The sequence below is a fragment of the Oncorhynchus mykiss genome, chromosome 21, assembly GCF_057628025.1.
Source record: "Oncorhynchus mykiss isolate SJ-2025 chromosome 21, ASM5762802v1, whole genome shotgun sequence".
NCBI classification, from domain to species: domain Eukaryota; kingdom Metazoa; phylum Chordata; class Actinopteri; order Salmoniformes; family Salmonidae; genus Oncorhynchus; species Oncorhynchus mykiss.
In genome coordinates this window covers 40,387,142-40,413,589 of record NC_143042.1, presented here as the reverse complement: position 1 = coordinate 40,413,589, position 26,448 = coordinate 40,387,142, and the positions used below count along the sequence as shown (strand labels likewise).

General features: G+C 41.8%; 2 protein-coding genes and 1 long non-coding RNA gene across 3 annotated transcripts; 2 read left to right on the top strand and 1 right to left on the bottom strand.

Moving 5' to 3' along the window:
- Positions 1-10,582: 10,582 nt before the first annotated feature.
- On the bottom strand, positions 10,583-13,702 carry LOC110500591 (uncharacterized). Its single transcript, XM_021578009.3, has 2 exons — positions 12,981-13,702; positions 10,583-10,776 (listed from the first exon to the last, which is right to left on the bottom strand). The coding sequence occupies exons 1-2, from the start codon at positions 13,423-13,425 to the stop codon at positions 10,718-10,720; spliced, it is 504 nt and encodes a 167-aa protein (XP_021433684.2). The 5' UTR covers positions 13,426-13,702; the 3' UTR covers positions 10,583-10,717.
- Positions 12,762-18,643, top strand: LOC118942937 (uncharacterized). The gene is made up of 2 exons (XR_016490336.1): positions 12,762-12,834; positions 14,682-18,643. It is a non-coding gene; the product is annotated as an uncharacterized LOC118942937 (long non-coding RNA).
- A 5,184-nt stretch (positions 18,644-23,827) lies between these two features.
- On the top strand, positions 23,828-26,361 carry LOC110500875 (uncharacterized). The gene has a single exon (XM_021578397.3). It carries the CDS (start codon positions 25,318-25,320, stop codon positions 25,963-25,965), a length of 648 nt encoding a protein of 215 aa, XP_021434072.1. The 5' UTR covers positions 23,828-25,317; the 3' UTR covers positions 25,966-26,361.
- Positions 26,362-26,448: the final 87 nt, after the last annotated feature.

Genomic DNA, 26,448 nt, shown 5'->3' with positions numbered 1-26,448 from the left:
TTTGGACACCGGGAGGGCTTGGGTGGACACTGGAGGCAGAGGTGGGTGTAACTGGGTGTGGATGCTCTTCACTGGTCTCAACTGATCCAGAGACAGGTGGAACCTTACTGGGGGTGGGGGTGATTGTGGTGAGAGGCACATTTTGGGCACAGAGGTCAGTATCTTTTTTGTCCTGGGTTGACCCTGCTTTGCCCATATGTTTTTGGAAGCCCATGAAAGCCTAGCCGTTCCAACTTTTTGTGAGTTTACCAGACTTGTACCTAATGGGATTGCTTGACATTTAGTTGCTTTCTAAGTCATGCGGGGTAGACTTGTGGCCTTCATAACTAGAGTGATCATCAACAGTTTTGTGAGATAGAGCACTACTTTGGCTCTGATCGGCTGTTGTATTAGTGGAGGTGGGCTGAATTTCAGCAGGGGAAGATCCAACATGGCTGCCTAAGGACCTAGTTTAGCCTGGGAGCTTTATGTCCAGATCACCTTCATTCTGTTTGGACCAAGAACCTTTGGGCCTTCTGTAAATTCCAGACTCAAACTTTTCGAATTTAGTCTTGAAAGGGGCTGAGCGTATTGGACCCGGTTTAGCCTCTCCAGTGGTAGAACTGACATGGACATCATTGTTGCTGGGAAGACCAGAGCTTGGCTGGATGTTGTTTAGACTCAGTCTGGGGAAATGGTGGTTGGGTTGGGGCTGGTTTGAATCCCTTGAAAACATGGCAGTTTTAGCATTGTTATCCTTGCAAGGCGTGTAGCTGAGAAACCAAGGCCTACTGACTCTCTGGGTAGAGCGAGGCATATCGGAGGTAGTAGTCTGCACTTCTGAAGAAGACATGAAATTGCTGGGGGAATACAGGTTGGGGGGGTTAATACTCCTCTCCATCAGGGGGACCCTCTCTGGTTGGCCACAATGTTGTTGGTCCCAGGTTGGATTCCTGATCTCAGGCTTAAGATCCTCTGAGCCTGGCCAGTTTGGAGACGGTTGGGGACCGGTTGACTAGGGCTAAGTCTCAGGCTGTGGCTGGGGTTGTAGAGAGGCCTCCAGCTTCTGAGCTCCTCTGTGCCAAGAGAACATCCTTTTTCCTGTACTTTTCTCCTGCTTATGGCTACAGGGAAATGAATAATATTTTTTTAGTATTCAGACATTTATAATGAACACTTAAATGTGTTTTATGAAAATTAAGTTTCATAAAACACGTTTAAGTGTTCATTATAAATGTCTGAATACTAAAACCTCAATCAACACATTAGTGATTATCAAGTTATGGTATTAATTGCCTTGCTGAATTAAATGGACAATGTGTTATAAGTAGTGCCCAGAGTTTTTTGTCCTTACATGACATTTAATATTTGTTTATAGGTCACTAATAAAGTAAGATAAGGCAGATATGGAAGTTCATTGAGCTTGTTGATGTTTTCAAACACATAGCCTAAACCATCATATCTGGTCAAGGTAAAGGATTTCATGTCACAAGATATCTTGAAGTCAAGCATTGACAATTTGATAAATACAAATCACGTAAGGACACAATCAGAACAATAACCCTGTGTGCCTGGATATTGTTAAACATTTGCCCAACTCTTGTGTATTTAGGTCTATAAGACAAACAAAAAATATTTGAACTTTATGGACATAGGTCTAAATGACCCAAAACAACCTTTGCTCAATTTTTATGCAATAAGATAAGCATGATAATTAAATCAAATCAAGCTTTATTTATACAGCACATTTCAGGCATGGAAGGAGATGCAGTGTGCTTAACAGGAAAAAATCTATAAAAAACAAAAAAAAAGCTGAAATATTTACTGCACAACAAACATATGGTAAAAAAATAAAAGAATTACACAAACTGAACGAAAAGCACTATAAGGAAAAGCAAAGCTATTCCAGAGACTGGGGGGATAAGTAAAGGCTGCCTCTCCATGCCTCTTGGTCCTGGGCTTTAGGATAGTTAAAAGGCCAGTATCAGAGGACCTGAGGGACCTTCTGCGTACATAACTTAAAAGCATGTCTGACATGTATTGGGGTGCACAATCATGGATTGATTTAAAATCAATAGAATAATCTTAAAATTAATTATAAAATTCACAGGCAGCCAGTGCAGAGATCTTAAAACCCGTGTAATGTGTGCTCTCCATCTGGTCTTGGTCAGTACCCGTGCTGCAGCATTCTGAATGTTTTGCAGTTGATCAATGGCTTTCTTGGGTCTTCTAGAGAGACATCAGAGACTGTAATGTTCTTTTTTTCACGGAAACATGGCTTACTTGAGACACGCTATCAGAGTCAGTACAGCCACCTGGTTTCTTCACACATCGCGTCGACAGAAACAAGCATCTCTCTGGTAAGAAGAAAGGCGGGAGTGTATGCTTTAAGAGAATTCTCTTGTGTATATATTCTCAGTCGTGTATATTCCCCCCAAGCAGACACATCGACGGCCCTAAAAGAACTTCATTCAACTCTATGTAAACTGGAAATCACATATCCTGAGGCTGCATTTATTGTAGCTATGGATTTTAACAAGGCTAATCTGAAAACAAAGCTTCCTAAATTCTATCAGCACATTGATTGCGCAACCCGGGCTGGCAAAAGCCGAGATCATTGTTATTCTAACTTCCGCGACGCATATAAGGCCCTCGTCCTCCTATATATATATATATACACTAAACAGTACCGGAAACAAAATCCAACCTTGTGGAACGCCACATGTGATATGTATTATCTTAGTTATGTTCACCAAGGGTGACAAAGACTCTTGACCGTTTAAATACAGTTGAAGTCAGAAGTTTACATACAGTTTGGTTGGAATCATTAAAACTCGTTTTCAACCACTCCACACATTTCTTGTTAACAAACTAAAGTTTTGGCAAGTCGGTTAGGACATCTACTTTTTGCATGACACAAGTAATTTTTCCAACAATTGTTTACAGACAGATTATTTCACTTATAATTCACTGTATCACAATTCCAGTGGGTCAGACGTTTACATTAAGTTGACTGTGCCTTTTAACAGCTCGGAAAATTCCAGGAAATGATGTCATGGCTTTAGAAGCTTCTGATAGGCTAATTGACATACTTTGAGTCAATTGGAGGTGTACCTGCGGATGTATTTCAAGGCCTACCCTTCAAACTCAGTGCCTCTTTGCTTGACATCATGGAACAGTCAAAAGAAATCAACCAAGACCTCAGAAAAAAATTTGTAGACCTCCACAAGTCTGGTTCATCCTTGGGAGCAATTTCCAAATGCCTGAAGGTACCACGTTCATCTGTACAAACAATAGTACGCAAGTATAAACACCATGGGACCACGCAGCCGTCATAACGCTCCGGAAGGAGACGCGTTCTGTCTCCTAAAGATGAAAGTACGTTGGTGCGAAAAGTGCAAATCAATCCCAGAACAATAGCAAAGGACCTTGTGAAGATGCTGGAGGAAACAGGTAGGTACAAAAGTATCTATATCCACAATAAAATGAGTCCTACATCGACATAACCTGAAAGGCTGCTCAGCAAGGAAGAAGCCACTGCTCCAAAACCGCCATAAAAAAGCCAGACTACAGTTTGCAACTGAATACGGGGACAAAGATCGTACTTTTTGGAGAATACAAAAATAGAACTGTTTGGCCATAATGACCATCGTTATGTTTGGAGAAAAAAAGAGAGAGGCTTGCAAGCCGAAGAACACCATCCCAACCGTGAAGCACGGGGGTGGCAGCATCATGTTGTGGGGGTGCTTTGCTGCAGAAGGTACTGGTGCACTTCATAAAATAGATGGCATCATGAGGAAAGAAAAGGATGTGGATATATTGAAGCAAAATCTCAAGACATCAGTCAGGAAGTTAAAGCTTGGTCGCAAATGGGTCTTCCAAATGGACAATGACCCCAAGCATGCTTCCAAAGTTTTTGCAAAATGGCATAAGGACAACAAAGTCAAGGTATTGGAGTGGCCATTACAAAGCCCTGACCTCAATGTGTGTTTGGGCAGAACTGAAAAAGCATGTCTGAGCAAGGAGGCCTACAAACCTGACTCAGTTACACCAGCTCTGTCAGGAGGAATGGGCCAAAATTCATCGAACTTATTGTGGGTAGCTTGTGGAAGGCTACCTGAAACATTTGACCCAAGTTAAACAATTTAAAGGCAATGCTACAAAATACTAATTGTGTGTATGTGTAAACTTCTGACCCACTGGGAAGAAATAAAAGCTGAAATAAATCATTCTCTGTACTATTATTCTGACATTTCACATTCTTAAAATAAAGTGGTGATTCTAACTGACCTAAGACAGGGAATTTTTTAACCTAAGTGTATGTAAACTTCCAACTTCAACTGTAGGTTTGTGGGGGTAGGATTTATCAGGGCATCAATGGTCGAGAAGAGCAATCTCAAATTATTCTGATTAATAGAGATCAAGTTACAAAAATGAGCCCATCTGGCATTTCTATACTTAAAAAAAACATAAACGCAACATATAAAGTGTTGGTCCCATGTTTTACGAGCTGAAAGAAAAGATCACGGAAATACGTCCAACTGGCCTCACGACCGCTGACATGGCATCCTGTGGGCGAGCAGTTTGCTGATTTCAACGTTGTGAACAGAGTGCCCCATGGTGGCGGTGGGGTTATGGTATGGGCAGGCATACGTTACAGACCACGAACCCAATTGCATTTTATCAATGGCAATTTCAACGCACAGAGATAATGTGAGAATATCCTGAGGCCCATTGTCGTGCCATTCAATCACCTCATGTTTCAGCATGATAATGCATGGCCCCCATGTTGCATCTCTATACAATTCCTGTAAGTGGAACATTTCCCAGTTCTTCCTTGGCCTGCATACTCACCAGACATGTCATGCATTGAGCATGTTTGGGATGCTCTGGATTTACGGGTACGACAGCGTGTTCCAGTTCCCGCCAATATCCAGCAACTTCGCACAGCCAATGAAGAGGAGTGGGACAACATTCCACAGGCCACAATCAACAGCCTGATCAACTCTATGCGAAGGAGATGTGTCGCGCTGCATGTTGCAAATTGTGGTTTTCTGATCAACGCCCCCACGTTTTTTTTAAGGTATCTGTGACCAACAGATGCATATCTGTATTCCCAGTCATGTGAAATCCATAGATTAGGGTCTAACGAATGTATTTCAATTGACTGATTTCCTTATATGAACTGTAACTCAGTAAAATCTTTGAAATTGTTGCATTTATATTTTTGTTCAGTTTAATTGCCTTGTTATATATGCCAAGTTGCTCTCCAGTGGTGGAAAAAGTACTCAATGGTCATACTTGAGTAAAAGTAAAGATACCTTAATAGAAAATGGCTTAATAAGTAAAAGTGGAAGTCAGCCAGTAAAATACTACTTGAGGAAAAGTCTAAAACTATTTGGTTTTAAATATACTTACAGTAAGTATTCAAAGTAAATGGAATTGCTAAAATGTACTTAAGTATCAAAAGTAAAAGTGTAAACCATTTCAAATTCCTTATATTAAGCAAACCAGACAGCACAATGTTCTTTTTTTGACGTACTATGTAGCCAGGGGCACACTCCAACACTCAAGACATACTGTAATTTACAAATGAAGCATTTGTGTTTAGTGAGTCCGCCAGTGTGCCCCTGGCAGCAAGGATGACCAGGGATGTTCTCTTGATAAGTGTGTGAATTGGACAATGTTCCTGTCACAATGTACTTGTGTGTGTCAGGGAAAAGAGGACATTATTTTCTTTAGGAATGTAGTGGAAGTAAAAGTGAAAATTGGCCAAAAATATAAATAGTAAAGTACAGATACCCCAAAAAACGACTTAAGTAGTACTTTAAAGTATTTTTACACCACTGTTGCTCTCTCAGAATATCATAATAGTCCTGCAACTTTGACTTTCTCCACTTCCGCTCTGCCTTTCTACAATTTCTCTTTAATTGATTTGTTTCCTCACTCATCCAAGGGGCTCTCCATTTGGATGTGTCCTTCCTCAACTTTACTGGAGCTATGCCATCAATGGTTGTCCTTGCTATTAAAGTTATTAACTAAATCATCACAAGAGATAAGGGGCGGCAGGTAGCCTAGTGGTTGGAGCGTTGGACTAGTAACCAAAATCGTTCTGCCCCTGAACAAGGCAGTTAACCCACTGTTCCTAGGCCATCATTGAAAATAAGAATCTGTTCTTAACTGACTTGCCTAGTTAAATAAAGGTAAAATAAAACAAATGTAAATAAGCATAATACTGTACTTTTTCTCTCTCTCACCACTTGATGGAGCTAAACAACTAACATCTACAGCAGCTATTACCAGACACACAAACAGAAGTCTGTAGGACAAAATCAAGTTTTATTACATTAGTGCACTGACTAATATGAGAAAATTGTCACTTTTCGATATATAAATGTTAATGATATCAGTAACTTTCATTAGGTTAGTGACATCAGTTACATTACTTAAATATAATTCAATTTCTCAATTCTATCACAATACAAAGGGTTGGGAAATAGTCTGTTGAGATGTTGAGGCTACTTGAGTAAAGGCCCATTGCAGTCAAAAACGTGATTTGCCTGTATTTTAAATATGCTGAGTTTACAAAACATTAGGAACACATGCTCTTTCCATGACATAGACTGACTAGGTGAGAACTATGATCCCTTAAGCCTTGTTCACACTGCAGGCCTTAATGCTCAAATCAGTCTTGTTTTTCAAATCCGTTTTGGACTACCGTCTGTCCCAACAGAAAGTTACAAGTGACCAAATCGGACGTGTGTCTGTTCAGACAGCAGTCATTTGCTGACATGGCTACGCTAATTGTCCTAGTAATGACGGGTGTGTGTGCAGTGGCATAGGCTGATTGATGGTGGTGCTCATGCTTAGTTCCTATCACTCAGACATTATGTCGCAGTTAAGGTGACAATGCCTGCCATGGACATTTCCTAGTTGCTTTGAATGGTCAAAATCATAGTGTTCGAACACTTCAAAAGCCTCAAAGGACAAGATGATCTAACTTTCAAAACAAGTATGTTTTGGCTAGCCACAGCAGTCAACTAGCTACCTAAGTAGCTGTTTAGCTTTCTAGCACATTCACTCATTTGTAAACAATGAAGTTAGTTAGCGAACACATGTCCTTGTCAAACTATCAACAGAGTAGCTAGCAAACAACAAGTTCTGCCAAATAACAGTTTAAAAGCAACTTCGGGGCAAATAAATCAGATTTGACAGTTCAGACGAGCGCATGGCCAGGAATCAGATGTGTATCGGACTTCAAAACACTTAGGAAGGTGGCTTGAAATATCCGATTCCATGTGCTTTTTGGCTGTTCAGACTGCATGAAAAAGAACAGATTTGAATCAGATATGCAATTTTTTTCACTTCCAATCTGAACAAGTCTTAAGAGTCCTTGACACCGTTGCTGACCATCCACCTACCAACCAAAAGACAGAAATGCAGACAACACAGCTCAATCAGAGAGTAGTAGATTGTAACTAACAAACAAAGATTTGAAGGTAAAAGCCTTAGAATAGGCCAGGGAATCAAGTTAGCTCTATTTGTTACATTTCTATTTGCATTCTGCAATCTTCTGAATCTTTCAACTCACTGAACACACCCCAGGCCCATGTGAACACAGGTACAACCATTCATGTCGATTGCCTCTTCCAGAATTTCTGAGGAAAAATTATACGTCATAGTAAAATTCAAGGGAAGGCATAAATCTGATGGAAACTTGGTTGATGCCTTTAACCAAGTGTTGCGTTTATATTTTTGTTCAGTGTAGAAGTAAACTTGGAGTCACAGGTTAATATATTGTGTGGTCCTCCCACTACGACTCAGGAAAGCACGCAGTTTCTTAGGGTACAGATGAAATAAGCTATGATGAACTTCACAGGGTGGTGGAAGTGCACGGTGATGCGCTTTATACTCCTTTCCAATAGTAACATGATGATCGATGCTTGGCTGCCGTTTGACAAATCAAAATAATCTCGCTCTTTTGTCTATAATCTCATCATGTAGGCTATACCCGCAATGTATCTGCAGGCTGCATCTGCAAGTTGTTGGCTGGAGCGCAACATCCAAGACCAGAGTGGGCACATTCACTATATAACACAAAACATTTTGTGACAAAACCATCAGTAGAATTGAAAATAAGATGGAAACCAATTAAACTTGTATTTCTATTCGGTAGCCTACTAGGGAATTTAACCGCAGAAGAAATGGTTGTGTGTATAGCCTAGGTGTCTGGCTAGACTGTAAACTCTCCTTCCAGACTCATATCAAACATCTCCAATCTAAAATCAAATCTAGAGTCGGCTTTCTATTCCGCAACAAAGCCTCCTTCACTCACGCTGCCAAACTTACCCTAGTAAAACTGACTATCCTACCGATCCTCGACTTCGGCGATGTCATCTACAAAATAGCTTCCAATACTCTACTCAGCAAACTGGATGCAGTTTATCACAGTGCCATCCGTTTTGTTACTAAAGCACCTTATACCACCCACCACTGCGACCTGTATGCTCTAGTCGGCTGGCCCTCGCTACATATTCGTCGCCAGACCCACTGGCTCCAGGTCATCTACAAGTCCATGTTAGGTAAAGCTTCGCCTTATCTCAGTTCACTGGTCACGATGGCAACACCCACTCGTAGCACGCGCACCAGCAGGTGTATCTCACTGATCATCCCTAAAGCCATAACCTCATTTGGCCGCCTTTCCTTCCAGTTCTCTGCTGCCTGTGACTGGAACGAATTGCAAAAATCTCTGAAGTTGGAGACTTTTATCTCCCTCACCAACTTCAAACATCTGCTATCTGAGCAGCTAACCGATCGCTGCAGCTGTACATAGTCCATCGGTAAATAGCCCATCCAATTTACCTACCTCGTCCCCATACTGTTTATATTTATTTACTTTTCTGCTCTCTTGCACACCAGTATCTCTACCTGCACATGACCATCTGATCATTCATCACTCCAGTGTTAATCTGCTAAATTGTAATTATCCGCCTACCTCCTCATGCCTTTTGCACACAATGTATATAGACTCTTTTTTTCTTTCTACTGTGTTATTGACTTGTTTATTGTTTACTCCATGTGTAACTTTGTGTTGTTGCCTGTTCACACTGCTATGCTTTATCTTAGCCAGGTCGCAGTTGTAAATGAGAACTTGTTCTCAACTAGCCTACCTGGTTAAATAAAGGTGAAATAAATCAATAAAATAAATGTGCAGTACTTTATCACGCACATCTTTTTATTTGCAAAAAATCCATTTGACCGAAATATCTCTGGTGGGAAAATGTGCATAATGTTTTTATGCGATTGTTGAATATTCACATGAAAATCTGTTGCTAATTGGATGGAAATGTAGCTATTGTGAACATTTATTTTCTTGATTATTGGATAGGCCTATATGGTATGAGCTTAAACTGTCTTATATTCATTATAATGGTAAACCGAGCAGAAGTTCATAACTGTATCCTTTATTCACCTAAATGATTAACTTATTCTCAGGGTAAAAGGAAGCATCAGTTACTGCTGCAACATATTTATCAAGGCTATAGATGAAAATGAATCGAACAAGACAGTAATATTGGTATGCCGATATGCTTTTATTACAACAAAACATAGGCCTAAAAAAAGTGCACAATCAATGAAAGTGAATGAAGTAAATACACTGAATTACATATTGAATTATATTAAGTTTGTGCTTGTGAACTTAGCACCAACAATATGAAATACTTATTCTAATCTTTGGAAATGGAAAGTCATAGAGTTTGGCCGGGGTAGGCCATCATTGTAAATAAGAATTTGTTCTTAACTGACTTGCCAAGTTAAATAAAGGTTAAATAAAATAGGCTACTTCAAAGCACCAAAGACAATTTCATACAACAACATTTCATTTGGTAGCCAAATGGGTTCAGAGAAAAAGCCTATATGGATGGTCTTGTCATTTTCAGCCTTTACAATTCTGTTTTACCATTGTGTTTATGTTTGGTCACCACCAAATTATGACATGCAAGTGAGAATAAATCGACACTTAGGCCTAGTTGGCTATTATAGAATACACAGGCTGCATTTACACAGGCAGCCCAATTCTGATATTTTGTTTACCCAATAATGGCTATTTTGACTAATCAGATCAGCTCTGGAAAAGATCTGATGTGATTGGTTAAAAGACCAATTAGTAAAAAAAAGCTCTGAATTGGGCTGCCTGTGCAATTAAAGCTATATTCCTGCTAGTTTATTTTTACAATGTGTGAAAAAAACAAACATTTATATCCAACTTTCCTCAAATTAACCAAATTCACATCCTATCTTCCTAATGGTGTGCTGCCATCTAGGATCACATGGAAAAATCACGGAAAACTAGTAGGCTGTATGGGGACTAGGGAGTGAGCTTCAGAAAATGTATATTTATACCATTTTTACCATAGTTCACACATTGTATAGCCCGTACCAAATGGTAAACAGGATTATAGAATTGCCTTCAGTGACAGGTAAAGTTTCTCGTAAATATACCAGAGAGCTGGTAAATATGTTATTCGGGGTAAGGGATGTCAACTTCAGCAACGGGAGATCAACGTGTACAGGTCTCCCGGTGCGAAGAGGCTATATTCCTGCTTGCTCCAACTTCCAACTGGACCCGCCAGTCTTCTCCATTCTAAATACTGTAGCGTTGGCTCATGGACAGCAACACCCTCTCTATGATCAATCAGGTGCAGCAGCTGATTACTTTTTTCCAACGGAGTCCTCATCAAATGATGTAGCATGACATCATGGCAAGGTCTCGTAGGTCCTCATCAGTCATACAATCTGTAAGGGGATAATAAATATGTAGGCCTATGAAAAAAAACTATAAATAGTAGGCTTCTTTGCATAGCCACGGGAAGTAAAACAAAATCTGCAGAAAAAAAAACAGATATATACAGTGCCTTGCTAAAGTATTCATCCCCCTTGGTGTTTTTCCTATTTTGTTGCATTACAACCTGTAATTTAAAGGCATTTTATTTTGGATTTCATGTAATAGACAGAAACAAAATAGTCCAAATTGGTGAATGAAAAAAAAAAAAAAACTTGTTTCAAAAAATATTTAAAAATAAAAAACAGAAAAGTGGTGTGTGCATATGTATTCCCCCCCTTTGCTATGAAGCCCCTAAATAAGATCTGGTGCAACCATTTACCTTCAGAATTCACATAATTAGTTAAATAAAGTCCAGCTGTGTGCAATCTAAGTGTCACATGATCTCAGTATATACACACACCTGTTCTGAAAGGCCCCAGACTCTGCAACACCACAAAGCAAGGGGCACCACCAAGCAAGTGGCACCATGAAGGCCAAGGAGCTCTCCAAACAGGTCAGGGACAAAGTTGTGGAGAAGTACAGATCAGGGTTGGGTTATAAAAAAAATATCAGAAACTTTGAACATCCCACGGAGCACCATTAAATCCATTATTAAAAAATGGAAAGAATATGGCACCACAACAAACCTGCCAAGAGAGGGTCGCCCACCAAAACTCTCAGACCAGGCAAGGAGGGCATTAATGAGAGAGGAAACAAAGAGACCAAAGATAACCCTGAAGGAGCTGGAAAGCTCCACAGATTGGAGTATCTGTCCATAGGATCACTTTAAGCCATACACTCCACAGAGCTGGGCTTTACGGAAGAGTGGCCAGAAAAAAAGCCATTGCTTAAAAAAATAAAATAATAAGGAAACACATTTGGTGTTTTCCAAAAGGCATGTGGGAGACTCCCCAAACATATGGAAGCTGGTCAAATGAGACTAACATTGAGCGTTTTGGCCACCAAGGAAAACGCTATGTCTGGCGCAAACCCAACGCCTCTCATCACCCCGAGAACATCATCCCCACAGTGAAGCATGGTGGTGGCAGCATCATGCTGTGGGTATGTTTTTTCATCGGCAGGGACTGAGAAACTGGTCAGAATTGAAGGAATGATGGATGGCGCTAAATACAGGGAAATTGTCTTGAAATTGTCTTGGAATGGCCTAGTCAAAGCCTTGACCTCAATCCAATTGAGAATATGTGGTATGACTTAAAGATTGCTGTACACCAGTGGAACCCATCCAACTTGAAGGAGCTGGAGCAGTTTTGCCTAGAAGACTGGGCAAAAATCCCAGTGGTTAGATGTGCCAAGCTTATAGAGACATACCTCAAGAGACTTGCGGCTGTAACTGCTGCAAAAGGTGGCTCTACAAAGTATTGACTTGGGGGGTGAATAGGGGGTGAATGCATGCTCAAGTAGTTGTTTTTGTCTTATTTCTTGTTCGTTTGATAATAAAACATATGTTGCATCTTCAAAGTGGTAGGCATGTTGTGTAAATCAAATGATACAAACCCCCCAAAAATCTATTTTAATTCCAGGTTGTCAGGCAACAAAATAGGAAAAATGCCAAGGGGGGTGAATACTTTCACAAGCCACTGTATCCAGTACCAGTCAAAAGTTTGGACACCTACCCATTCAATGTTTTTTCTTTATTTTTACTATTTTCTACATTGTAGAATAATAGTTTAAACAAACTATGAAATAACACATATGGAATCAATTAGTAACCAAAACAGTGTTAAACAAATCCAAAGATATTTTATATTTGAGATTCTTCAAAGTAGTCACCCTTTGCCTTGATGACAGCTTTGCACACTCTTGGCATTCTCTCAACCAGCTTCATGAGGAATGCTTTTAGTCTTGAAGGACTAAAAATAAAGAAAACCCTGGAATGAGTAGGTGTGTCTAAACTTTTGACTGGTACTGTATATATTTCACAAAAGTAGTGCACTGTGCCTTTAATAGTCCTGTATTAGCGGACACATACAGACGTCTGCAGCGCAGGCAACCCCGCTATGCTTCTTTGGGTAGGTATAGAATATAACAACTTAAGTAGTGAAAATGTCATAACAGTAGCCATAGGCTATAAATAGAAACTAATTGAATATGAGTAGTCGTGTTTTATTATTGTGAAAACTAAATTACAGTACTGCAATAGAGTAGAGCAATTTACCCGCTCTCCGTTGGTCATCATTCCGAGTTAATTTGCCCCAGACGCGCCTCAGCGAACGGCGGAACCTTCCAACTACGGAACCCGAAGAGGAGTCCCTTTCCTCGGCTGAGTTCTCATGAGAAGTCTCATCATCTTCATGATCCTCCTCGTCGTCTGTCATGCTTAGTACGCCAGATGACATCATGCGCTCAAGAATACCTTCGTCTACCCGAAGCGCTGCCCTCACTTTACCCGAGACCGACGTTGTGTACCGGCACAGTGGGCAAACAATTGTCTTGTCCTGCCGCGAACATTCCTTCCTGGATTCCACTTCACTTACCGAGGGTCGAGAAAGAGTCACGATACAGCTCTCACAAAAGATGTGCTTACACTGTAACTCACGAGGACACCGACGATCCGTGTTGTAGCTTCTGTAACAAATTCCGCACTCATGTTCTGAACACATTTTTGTTTCTCTTTGGGTGCTGTTTCATTCAACGAGAATGAACTATCGGAATGATGAGACTATGAGGCTACAGTGTGTTTTGATTTTTTAGAGGGGGAAGTGCGTGGGAGGTAGGGATCTCACTTGACAGCTTGCCAAACATACTGTTATTAACAGATGACTAATCTTTTAAAATACAGTGATGTCATCAAAGAGAGAGGCAACTCCCACATAGGGTCATCACTTGTTAACTGTTAACACAGCCGCAAAGCCAAGTTAACTACAAAGGCATAAGGTTAGCAGTGTGGTTAGGGTTTACAACCACATTTTAAGAAGGTAAATGCTAGAAATGGGCGGAGTTTAGCCATATTTATGAGTTTGTGGCTGTGTTAACTTGTGACAACCCTCACATTGGTGAGCCATAACCCTTCTCCCACTCTTTATCCACACTTACTTTATACTGTATATATAATAAGGTCCGTCGGCCATTCTGCTACAGTTTGGCCATTGTCTGTCTGATATTATCACAAACATTTCCCAGATATAATAGAGAACCATAAATGTAAGACAAAGTGCTTGAGTCAGGGTTTCCTGTCTTGTGAAATACAGTGATTTTGATATTATTCTGCATCAAGCTGGCCCCTCCCTGTCTGTGCATCTGTCTGTATGTCTTTGTCTGTGGGGAGAGGAGAGACCAGGGAAGATACTAGTGAAAGTCTTCATAGAATTCCAGATCCCTTGGTAAAATCCCTCTGGGCTTTTTCTTGATGACATCAGACTACTTTGTAACTGCACCAAACTGGACAGAACAGGACTGAGCCATGACTAGCCTGGTTGCTGTCTCTGTTCAGCTATTACATTAAACTCCTTGCCACTACCTGTCATTTCCCAAAGACGGGAGTGGGGAGTGGAATGTTAGCTAAAAAGACTGATACCCAGACTAAGCCATGACTGCCAGGAGATCAGACTGACACAACTTCCTATGCTATCCCATAGCCTATCTGCTAATACCATAACCCATACATAAACCCACATCGGTCACGTACGACCCATATGTCTCACTGTTGTCTACTCTTTATTAGTCACACTGGCTCAGATACCCTTTGATTTACACCTCACTACTGCCCTTGATCAGCTTAATACAACTTTGATATTAAACAAGCTGATAGTTATACCACGTGCTCTGCAAGAATCTGTTATGAAAACACAACAACAGATACTATTGTATATGTTTCTGTTCGCCCTCTGTAATCCCTCATATGGCTTTTCCTTCCCAGAAATCCCAGCAGCTCCCTCTTTCTGACACTCTCCGGGGTGTTGTTGGGTCAAAGACGTGACAACAGTCTTCTGCCTCCACGGTAAATCCTCCAGACAAAGCCCTGGACCTATCAGGTGACCCGGGAACTCTTTTCATGGAGATTTCCTCCTCCTCCTACAGTCAAAGCAAAGAGTAACAGGATCTTGGGAAGGATGAGACATCTGAAAGAATCTAGACTGTACTCTTTGATGTGTTGTGTCCTCCGGGAACCATTTTCCTCTGTGCTTAACACCTGTAGATGTACTTACTGTAAAAAGGGATCCTGTATGTAGTTATGTTAAGAACAAAACCGTTTAGAACTTGTACTGAACAGAAAAAGAGGCATTGGGCCGGTTTCCCGGACCCAGATAAAGCCTATTCCTTGACCAGAAAATATTTCAATGGAGATTCTCACAAACTGTACACTTTACTTTCCTTTACATTCTCTTTCTCATTCCCTTTCCTATTTCCAGTTCAACCCCTTTGTCATGGGAAGTACCTAGATTCCTTCATTTGAAATAACACCCACATGGGTTCATGTCTATGTTGAAAGTGAGTCATCCTATAGTGAGTGAAAGATTGCAACATCCAGTCTTGCATGTACAGTATGATGACTCAATAAGATACGACCTCATGAACTGTCATACATCACCAAACACGCCACCTTGGGTTTCTTCACTGTACCCAGACCAAAAACGGATTGAATGCGTTGCTCAGTTGTGTATAGAGCCATGTCATCATGGAATGCTCTGCCACCAGAGGTTAATCAGGCAAAAACCAAGTTTAGCTTTTCTTAAACATGGTTTTCGGACAAGATACCCCCCATGGCTATCCAACTCAATGGATTCCCCTTTCAGTGAGTGGACAGGTCAGTGGAGTTAGGGAAATGAAGAGCGGTCTGCTTCTTCATCAACAACAAATGGTGTGCTGACTAGAGCGTAGTGGAACTCTCGACCCATTGTTCTCCCGTCTTGGAATACCTGATGGTCCAATACCGAATCTACCTCTCGAGGGAGTTTTCAGCTGTTATCGTGACTGTTGTATACATTTCACCTCAGGACAAGAAAAATAACAATCTGGAACTTAACGAACTGTAAGAGACTATAAACAAGCAGGAAAACTTGCGACGCGGAGGCTGCTTTTCTTGTTGCCGTCGATTTTAATTATTCGTCATTAAGACCCGTGATGCCCTATTTTCATCAACATGTCTCCTTCGCCCTCAGGGGCGATAAAGACCACTGTTACTCTACCACAAGCAACCACACAAGGCCCTCCCTCGTCCCCCATTTTGGTAAATTAGATTATGACTCCGTACTCTTGCTTCCTGTTTACAAGCAGAAGTTCAAAACAGGAAGTACCCGTGACTCGCTCCTTTGAGAAATGGTCATCAGAATCAGAGATTGTGCTACAGGACTGCTTTGCTAGAGTTTATTAAAAACTGTTACTCTACCCACAAGCAAGCATACAAGGCCCCCCCCCCCTTTCAGCAAATTATATCATGACTCCGTACTCCTGCTTCCTGTTTACAAGCAGAAGCTCAAACAGGAAGTACCCATGACTCGCTCTGTTGAGAAATGGTCATCAGAATCAGAGATTATGCTACAGGACATCTTTGCTAGGGCTGACTGGAATATGTTCAGAGTCTCTGCTGATAAAATCAACAAGCTTACGACCTTCGTCACCGGCTTCATTAGGAAATGCATCAGCGTGAAGGTTCGCTGCTTTCCCAATCAAAAGCCATGGCTTAAGACCGAGGCTGGCATTAAACTAAAGGACATGGCTACCGCACCCAGGGCTATCTCAGACAACACTGAGGCTACGGCTGAGGACAGGGGCCAAAGGAAGACCCAGCCTTGATCTGCCCAATGATACCTGTCTACCAGTTGAAGTCAATACATTTTTATGCACACTTCGACAATAACAACACCGTGCCGTGCGTGAGGGACCCTACTGACCCAGAGGACAGGGTGATCTCGCTCTCCAAGGCCGATGTAAGGTCTTTAATCTGGTCAACATTCGCAAGGCCTTGGGCCGGACGTTATTCCAGAGTGTGACCTCAGAGCATGCGCAGAACAGCTGACAGGCATATTCGCAGTCATTTTCAACCTTTCATTAGCCCAGTCTGTAATCCCCAAGTCTTAAGGTTACCCCCATCATTCCTGTTCCCAAGAACATTATAGCTTCATGAAACAATAACTGCTGCCCTGTAGCACTCACACCTGTAATAATGAAGTGCTTTGAAAGGCTGGTTATAGCGTACATCAACTTCATAATCATAGACACCCTTGCTCTCCACACTGTCCTCACCCATCTAGATAATCACCTTGGACTTACAATGGTCCACACACACACACAGTCTGTTGAAAAGGTTCAGCATGGGTCCTCAAATCCTCAATAAGTTTTATAGTTGCACCATTGAGAGCATTTTGACTGGCTGTATCACTGCTACAGAGGGTGGTGCGGACAGCCCAGTACATCACAGGGCCGATCTCCCTACCATCCAGGACCTCTATGTAAAGCAGTATGAAAGGAAGGCCTGGAAAATCATTAAAGCCACCCAAGCCATAGACCCATCATACTCAACTCTGGACCTCGAAGCCAGTTCCACACCATTTTTTCATTGTTCCCTCTAATCAGGAACTGATTAAGACCTGGGACACCAGGCGTGTACAATTTATTATCAGGTAGAACAGAAAACAAGCAGGCTCCGGACCTCATAGGGTAAGAGTTTGAATACCCCTGCCATAGACTGTTCTCTGCTTCTGCACGGTAAGCGGTACCAGTGCATAAAGTCTGACACAAACTCCTGAACAGCTTCTATCTCCAAGCTATAAGACTGTTAAATAGCTAACAGAATGGCTACACAGACTATCTAAGCTGACCTTTGTATTACATTTTGCACACTCACAGGACTCTACACACTCACGCACACTGACACTCCAACACACGCATTCTTAATTTGCTCACAAACACATCATATGCACACACATTTATACTGACTCTACAAGCACACACACTGACATACAAATCATCATATCTGTTTATCATATATCTTGATGTTTAGTCAACAACACATTTCACTGCACCTATCTGGTGTTTGTGACAATAAACAAGTTCCATGGTCTCTCCTAGCATTGCTATGCAGATGACTGAACTACTTTTCTCATTCCCCCCTTCTGACACCCAGGTGGCGACAAGCATCTCTGCGTGCCTGGCAGATACCTCAGCTTTGATATCGGCCCACCACCTAAAGCTCAACATCGACAAGATGGAGCTGCTCTTCCTCTTGGGGAAGGCCTGCCCGCTCCAAGATCTCTTCATCACAGTCGACAGCTCCACAGTGTCAACCACCCAGAGTGCAAAGAACCTTGGTGTGACTAGGATCTGCAAACATCAAAACAGTGACTCGCTCCTGCAGGTTCATCCGCAGAGGACGACCTTTCCTCACACAGAAGCAGCGCGGGTCCAAATCCAGGCACTCGTCATATCAGGTCTTGCAACTTACCCAGAATGCCGCAGCCCGCCTGGTGTTCAACCTTCCCGAGTTCTCCCATGTCACCCCACTCTCCACTGGCTTCCAGTCGAAGCTCGCATCCACTACAATACCATGGTGCTTGCCTATGGAGCAGCAAGGAGAACTGCCCCTCCTGAACTTCAGGTTGTGCTCAAACCCTACATCCCAACCTGAACACTCAGTTCTGCCACCTCTGGTCTCCCTGCGGGAGGTCAGCTCCCGCTCAGCCCAGTCAAAGCTCTTCTCTGTCCTGGCACCCTAATGGTGTAACCAGCTTCCCCCTGATGCTACGACAGTAGAGTCCCCATCCATCATCCAAAAAACGTCTGAAATTCTACCTCGTCAAAGAGTACCTTAAATAAGACATCTCAGTCTTATCCCCCCCTCTCCTCCCCCAAAATAAATAAACCTTGCATTTTCTACTAGCACTGCTGATAACTTCTTTATTTAGGAAAAATGTACTTACTATGACTGTGATATGTGGTTATCTTACATAGTTATCTTAAGATGGATGCACTAACTGTAAGTCGCTCTGGATAATTGTTTTCTAAATTACTAAAATGTTTCAGGGAATCTTTCAGGGATTTTTTTGTATTGCTTGTTAAACAAAATCGCTTACTCTAAAAATAATATTTCCCTTTTCTTTTTTTTAGCATCCAATATGTATTATTCATATTATACAATCTTTTTTATCAAGGATGCCAATAATTATGGGTCAGACTGTATATTAATATGTATATGTGAATAGTGTGTAAATATTAATGTAACACATATTCACACACAAAAATCATACCACAGTGCGCGTGCACACACGCTAACACACACACACAATATTTGTGAAATGGGCAAAGGGTGATCTGTTCATGTCCTGTTTTTGGCTACATATTTAATTTATTTATTTAACCTTTATTTAACTAGGCAAGTCAGTTAAGAACAACTTCTTATTTACAATGTGGCCTACCCTGGCCAAACCCGGACCCATTGTGTGCCGCCCTATGGGACTCCCAATCACGGCCGTTTGTGATACAGCCTGGAATCGAACCAGGGTCTGTAGTGATACCTCCAACACTGAGGTGCAGTGCCTTAGACCGCTGCGCCACTAGGGAGCCCAACTGCCGACCAAACTTCTTGGATCTGTATCGTGACCTTATTTGGCTGCATACAGTACATGCATGATCAGAGAAATGTTTTTCTGTAGATAATTCACAGAGGATGTTAACATATGCAATCGGTTTCCTATGGTGTTACAGACATACAGATAGAAGGCAAGACATTATGTGAGTTCCATTAGACCAGCACCAGTAACTCAACTATTTATCAGGTTGCTGCTTTTTGAACTGATACCAAAATCATAAACAAATGAATTCCCCTCTTGATTGACATCCACAGCAATTTGACTCACAACAGTATGTCTTATGCTGTCATTCTGAATAACCTGTACATTGACAAAGACAATGTAAATACACTGTCAGGACAGCGAGAAGTGTCAGGGTTAGAGGAGGTGGCTACTACCTATTACGTGTCCCTGGTTACTAGTTACCACCACGTCACCTGGAGATGAATTAATTAATGTCAGGGCAACCAGGAGACAACCTTGGGCCCAGTAGGAGAGATGAAAAGATGTCAAGGGATGGGTAAAGCAAGGGAGGAGAGGAGATACAGGGTGAAGAATAGAAAGGGAGAGTAAGCGAGCCAGCAAAGATAAGAGGGAGAGAGGTAGATTTGATGTTTACTGTACGTGGTGGACAGAAAAGGAGGAAGATATGTATATATGGCTTAGTGAGAACTTTGGTACGGAGCCGTGATCCGAGGGGTGTGTGACTGTGTGTGTGAGGAGGTAAGTCTTCCTTATCTTCTGTCCACACTACATATGGATGAAGTGTCAGTGAGTTTCACTCCCATGGTGTTTTGATATCAACGGACGTACATAGATAAAGTAGCAATATATTAATACACAGGCTATCATAACCGTTATCTGACACCATCAAGTAGGCCTAAGTATTATTTGTTGTGCTTTCAAACTATAGCAACATTTATTTAAGATAATCGCAGGATTTGCTGTGATTAATCGCGGTTAATCACAAATTCTGCACTTTTTTTATTTAACAAGGCAAGTCAGTTAAGAACAAATTCTTATTTACAATGACGGCCTAAGAACAGTGGGTTAACTGTCTTGTTCTGGGGCCGAAGGGCAGATTTTTACCTTGTCAGCTCGGGGATTCGATCTTTCGGTTACTGGCCCAACGCTCTAACCACTAGGCTACGTGTCGCCCCGACATGCTCAAATTAAGCTGTAGTTCAAGATTTTTCATACAAAAAACATTACAATAATATTGTTTTCTTAATTTTGTCTAAAGTAACGGTTAGCTAAATTAGGTAAATTGAGAAAGCACACTTTAACCTCAATCTTATTTTTTACATTGCATTGTTATTTTTAGTTGCATAGATCAGTGGTTCCCAACCTTTTTGGGTACTGTACCCTAAAACACTTTGACCTGCATGTAGTACCCCCTCATGCTTGTGCGACCGGAGTGATTCATAGATGTAAATTTGACAAAATGTGGGTTTATGCACACAGTGAAGTTTGGCAGACTTGTTTTCAATGTCAGGGAAGTAGGAGTTGAACTCACTGTTGAGTTTGGATAAATGTGAGAATACTATTTGCACCATAGGAGCACTGTAAAAGGTTTGGTGTCATGCTGCTGGAAACAACTTATTAGCCCCATCTTCACAGTTCCTCTCCCAGAGTTTCATCTTCTTCATGAATCCTCATACTTTGTCATACATTTTTAGAATGTGTGTCTTTACCAGGGGCACAACTTTCATTAGGGACATTATGAAATTGCATTTTTGTCCTCCCCCGTTTTATCATTGGAATGTGATACAAAACAAGGCCACGGTGTGCTTTAGGACCATGTGGATGCTTCCGAGCGGTCGGATAGGCTGTTTGGAGTGTTTATCTGACTAGATAAAAAAATATTGATATATATTATGTCCCCCTCACTACTCCCTTGTCTTTACCTCACAGAGTTAGATTCAGGTTGTTCAGTTTGCTTAACACATCAGCAAGATAGGCAAGGAGGACACCCCAGTCTGTGTTCCACAAGGGGTGTGAGTGCTCAGACAGAAAATCACTTACTTCAGCACACAGCCAAAGAGCCTCTGTTGCGATTTCCCTCGGTAGAGACAACGGTGGTCATCGCTATGAAGCAGTAGCTGCTGGTGCACAGTCCCACTGTCATCACAGAGCCTTTCAAACATTCGGTGATTCAGAGACCTGGACATTATAAAGTGAATCACTTTCACTGCATCCTTCAAAACATCATGCATCTCAGGACTCGTTATCTTGCTGGCCAATGCCTCTCTGTGAACAATACAGTGGGATTTACCTTCTTTGTGTGGCCAATTAACGTTAATAATTTCCCTATCCCAGGCATTGATGCAGCACGATCCCGTGCCCACACGAACACAGGTTTTCAAATCCAGATTGTGCTCTGTGAAAAAGCTGTCAATGACGTTAAACACAGCCCCACCTGTACTTCTCCCCGTTAGCTTCTTGCAGAACAGAATGTGCTCATTCATTACCGAAATGTCTCTGTATCACAAAAACGAAATCAACTGGGCTTCCCCATTGACATCAGTCGATTCGTCCAACTGCAGAAAAAAGCTTATTTTTTCCCCACCAATTGATCAACGATATCAACGCCCATGTCATAGATCCTACGGCACACTGTGTTATTTGACAATTGTAACGTCTTCAGTGCATCTACTTCTGTCTTATCATTCGTAGTTTCTGTCAGGATAACAGCAGCAGGCATTATAGCCCTTGGAGCAAAGGATCACGAGCACTTGGCGCGAGCAGAGGATCAAACGTTGAGCCAACCGGCAGGCAGGCAGAGGCCAGTAAAGTCAAAAAGTAGGCCTAAAAATCTAAAATAACTACATATTTCACACCAGTGACCGCAGTAAATGTTTTCCTGCGTAATAACATTTTAGTAAATGTACTATATATTTTTGGTAATATTAATCCCAATATTTTTTCTTCTACCAAATACCCCCTGGGGGACGCGTACTCCCGGTTGGGAAACACTGGCAAAGATTATGTATTTGGTATGTTCTCAATGTATTTTGAATGCTTTCAGACAATTTGATTACCGGTAATAATGATTTAAAAAAATGCATGTACTAAAATTACAAAAACGTAACATGAGTTAACTGATTAACTCAGCCCTAATGTTTTGCCATTCTGTGTCATTTGTGTCTGTGCATGTCTAGGAGTTGGAACAAGTCATTAGAATTATTGTCAACCAAATTACACAGGGTAAATGTTGACCAAATTTGTGTGGAATATCTATTGAGGTTATTGAACAAAATCAAAGCTATAACTTCATTACTTTGATCTTATTACATGTACAGCTAGATCAATTCCAGTTGTAAATGTGTTTCTTACCATCTCTGCTCCCGTGGCCCAATACAAAATAGATCCCTACTGCTAGGCAACTGCTCTCTTGAGTCAGGCTTGCCTTGCTCTGTCCCGTGTGAGTGGAGGGTTGGGACTAGAATAGCACTGTTTATGAAAGTACACTGTGATCTTAATGAGGTAAACACATAAACGCCTGAGGAAATATCAGATGAGTACAATACAGTGGGTATACTCCTTTGCCATAATGTATGCTACACTTGAATTGCATATTTTGGTTCATTGGCCCTATTATGCAGCAGTGGAACAACGCTCAGAGATTAGATCATTGGCAGTTTACTTGAAACAAATCTATATTTCACTAGTCAACTATCAGTGGAATTCAAACTCAGTAGGCCTGAGAATGTTCTTCTGCATTGTATGAACTTCGCGTTGGTGTTGTTAGCGCAACACCATTATAATGTTACCTAGCCTGCAGCAAGAAATACCTCAAACACAACGAGAGAGAGAGTATGTGTGTGTAGGCCCCAGTAATCACTTCCATCCACAGCTCCTGTCCTCCTTTGTTTCTCTACTTTCACTGTTCCGCCTTTTTTAAAGTTTATTTTTAATTTATTTTTACCTTTATTTAACTAGTCAGTTAAGAACAAATTCTTATTTTCAATGACGGCCTAGGAATAGTGGGTTAACTGCCTGTTCAGGGGCAGAACGACAGATTTGTACCTTGTCAGCTCGGGGGTTTGAACTTGCAACCTACAGTGCCTTGCGAAAGTATTCGGCCCCCTTGAACTTTGCAACCTTTTGCCACATTTCAGGCTTCAAACATAAAGATATAAAACTGTATTTTTTTGTGAAGAATCAACAACAAGTGGGACACAATCATGAAGTGGAACGATATTTATTGGATATTTCAAACTTTTTTAACAAATCAAAAACTGAAAAATTGGGCGTGCAAAATTATTCAGCCCCTTTACTTTCAGTGCAGCAAACTCTCTCCAGAAGTTCAGTGATGATCTCTGAATGATCCAATGTTGACCTAAATGACTAATGATGATAAATACAATCCACCTGTGTGTAATCAAGTCTCCGTATAAATGCACCTGCACTGTGATAGTCTCAGAGGTCCGTTAAAAGCGCAGAGAGCATCATGAAGAACAAGGAACACACCAGGCAGGTCCGAGATACTGTTGTGAAGAAGTTTAAAGCCGGATTTGGATACAAAAAGATTTCCCAAGCTTTAAACATCCAAGGAGCACTGTGCAAGCGATAATATTGAAATGGAAGGAGTATCAGACCACTGCAAATCTACCAAGACCTGGCCATCCCTCTAAACTTTCAGCTCATACAAGGAGAAGACTGATCAGAGATGCAGCCAAGAGGCCCATGATCACTCTGGATGAACTGCAGAGATCTACAGCTGAGGTGGGAGACTCTGTCCATAGGACAACAATCAGTCGTATATTGCACAAATCTGGCCTTTATGGAAGAGTGGCAAGAAGAAAGCCATTTCTTAAAGATATCCATAAAAAGTGTTGTTTAAAGTTTGCCACAAGCCACCTGGGAGACACACCAAACATGTGGAAGAAGGTGCTCTGGTCAGATGAAACCAAAATTGAACTTTTTGGCAACAATGCAAAACGTTATGTTTGGCGTAAAAGCAACACAGCTGAACACACCATCCCCACTGTCAAACATGGTGGTGGCAGCATCATGGTTTGGGCCTGCTTTTCTTCAGCAGGGACAGGGAAGATGGTTAAAATTGATGGGAAGATGGATGGAGCCAAATACTGGACCATTCTGTAAGAAAACCTGATGGAGTCTGCAAAAGACCTGAGACTGGGACGGAGATTTGTCTTCCAACAAGACAATGATCCAAAACATAAAGCAAAATCTACAATGGAATGGTTCAAAAATAAACATATCCAGGTGTTAGAATGGCCAAGTCAAAGTCCAGACCTGAATCCAATCGAGAATCTGTGGAGAGAACTGAAAACTGCTGTTCACAAATGTTCTCCATCCAACCTCACTGAGCTCGAGCTGTTTTGCAAGGAGGAATGGGAAAAAATTCAGTCTCTTGATGTGCAAAACTGATAGAGACATACCCCAAGCGACTTACAGCTGTAATCGCAGCAAAAGGTGGCGCTACAAAGTATTAATTTAAGGGGGCTGAATAATTTTGCACGCCCACTTTTTCAGTTTTTGATTTGTTAAAAAAGTTTGAAATATCCAATAAATGTCATTCCACTTCATGATTGTGTCCCACTTGTTGTTGATTCTTCACAAAAAAAATACAGTTTTATATCTTTATGTTTGAAGCCTGAAATGTGGCAAAAGGTCGCAAAGTTCAAGGGGGCCGAATACTTTCGCAAGGCACTGTATTTCCTCAGCTCCCCACTGGTAGGGGGGGCAGGCTTTACATCGATTTAACGTTTTAACCCCATATAGGCCAATTTTATTTTCTCTATGTTACACACATACTGAAACAGGATGAAATGGCCTATACTATAGGAACACGTATACTGTACATATAAGAATATAATCAACATTTGATCATATCATATCTCCCTCCAGGTTCTGCAGACATACAAGAGAACATCTGACAGTCCCTACAGCAGTCTAACCCTGAACCCCCACTCCCCCTTCCACTCCCATTCCCACCTCCATCTCACCCTCTCACTCACCATGGCTGAGCCCCCGGAACCAGTGCTCTTCCAGGGGCACCCAGTCTCAGCAGCCACCCCCAGCCTAGGGGAGTCCACAGATGTGGAGTGTCCCATCTGCTACCAGGAGTACAACCAGAGCAGCAAGTGTCCTCGCATGCTGGAGTGCCTCCATGTCTTTTGCACCGAGTGCCTCCAGAGGATCCAGCTGTCCCCGTATCCAACTGACCCCTCGGACCCCCAGAGCCCTCCCAGTCCTGCCATCTCCTGCCCCCTTTGCCGCCACCCCACCACGCTGGAGACAGGGGACCCTGTCACCTTGCCCTGCAACTCCCGCATCCTGGCCCAGCTGCCGCCCATGGCCTTCCGCATGCCCACATCGGTGGCCACCCGACTGGCCACAGTCACTCAGAGTGTGGTCCTCTCCCTGGAGGCCAGCAGGGATTCTCGCTTCATCATCCTGCCCACAGTGAGCCTCCGGGTGGAGCAGATGCACCCCAGCGATAGGCCCCACAGCGGAGGTGGAGGACTGGTTGATGAGGTGGAGGTGCTGCAGCACCACAGGAGGACCCTGGTATGTGTGCAGCTGCTAGCCGTGGTCTTCTGGGTGTTGTTTGGGGTGACCTGCATAGTGGCGGTAGTGTTCGGGCCAAGCTTCTTCTGCAAATGAGGGGAGGATGAACACTTTTACATGCATCCTTTCTTCTTTCCTTGATTACTTTCTAAAGTAAGGAAATGTGTATTGTCAAAATATTTGAATATGGCCTCGATCCAGAATGAACTATAGGCCTACCTCAAACAGCCTTGAAACTGTAAAATACAAATATGCTTACAAGATCAAAGTTGATGTATACAGCCTCATAATCAGATTTAGTTGATGTAAGTAGCGCTAATGTTGTTCAGAAAATTCTGTATACAGCTCTGTTTTCTGCTATGCACTGATTTAGAGTTCCCTCTAGTGGTGTAATATAGGCCGTTCTCAACTGTAAAGATGGGCATTAATGGAGTTTTTATTATTACATTGTACTACAGTCCTTGGCTATTTATTAAAAGCATTTCATGTCTGTTTCATGTTTTGACTTGTGTTTAGCATAACGGTTATCATCATGAAGATGAATTATGTTGTGGAATAAAATTCCTGGAATATTTCTAC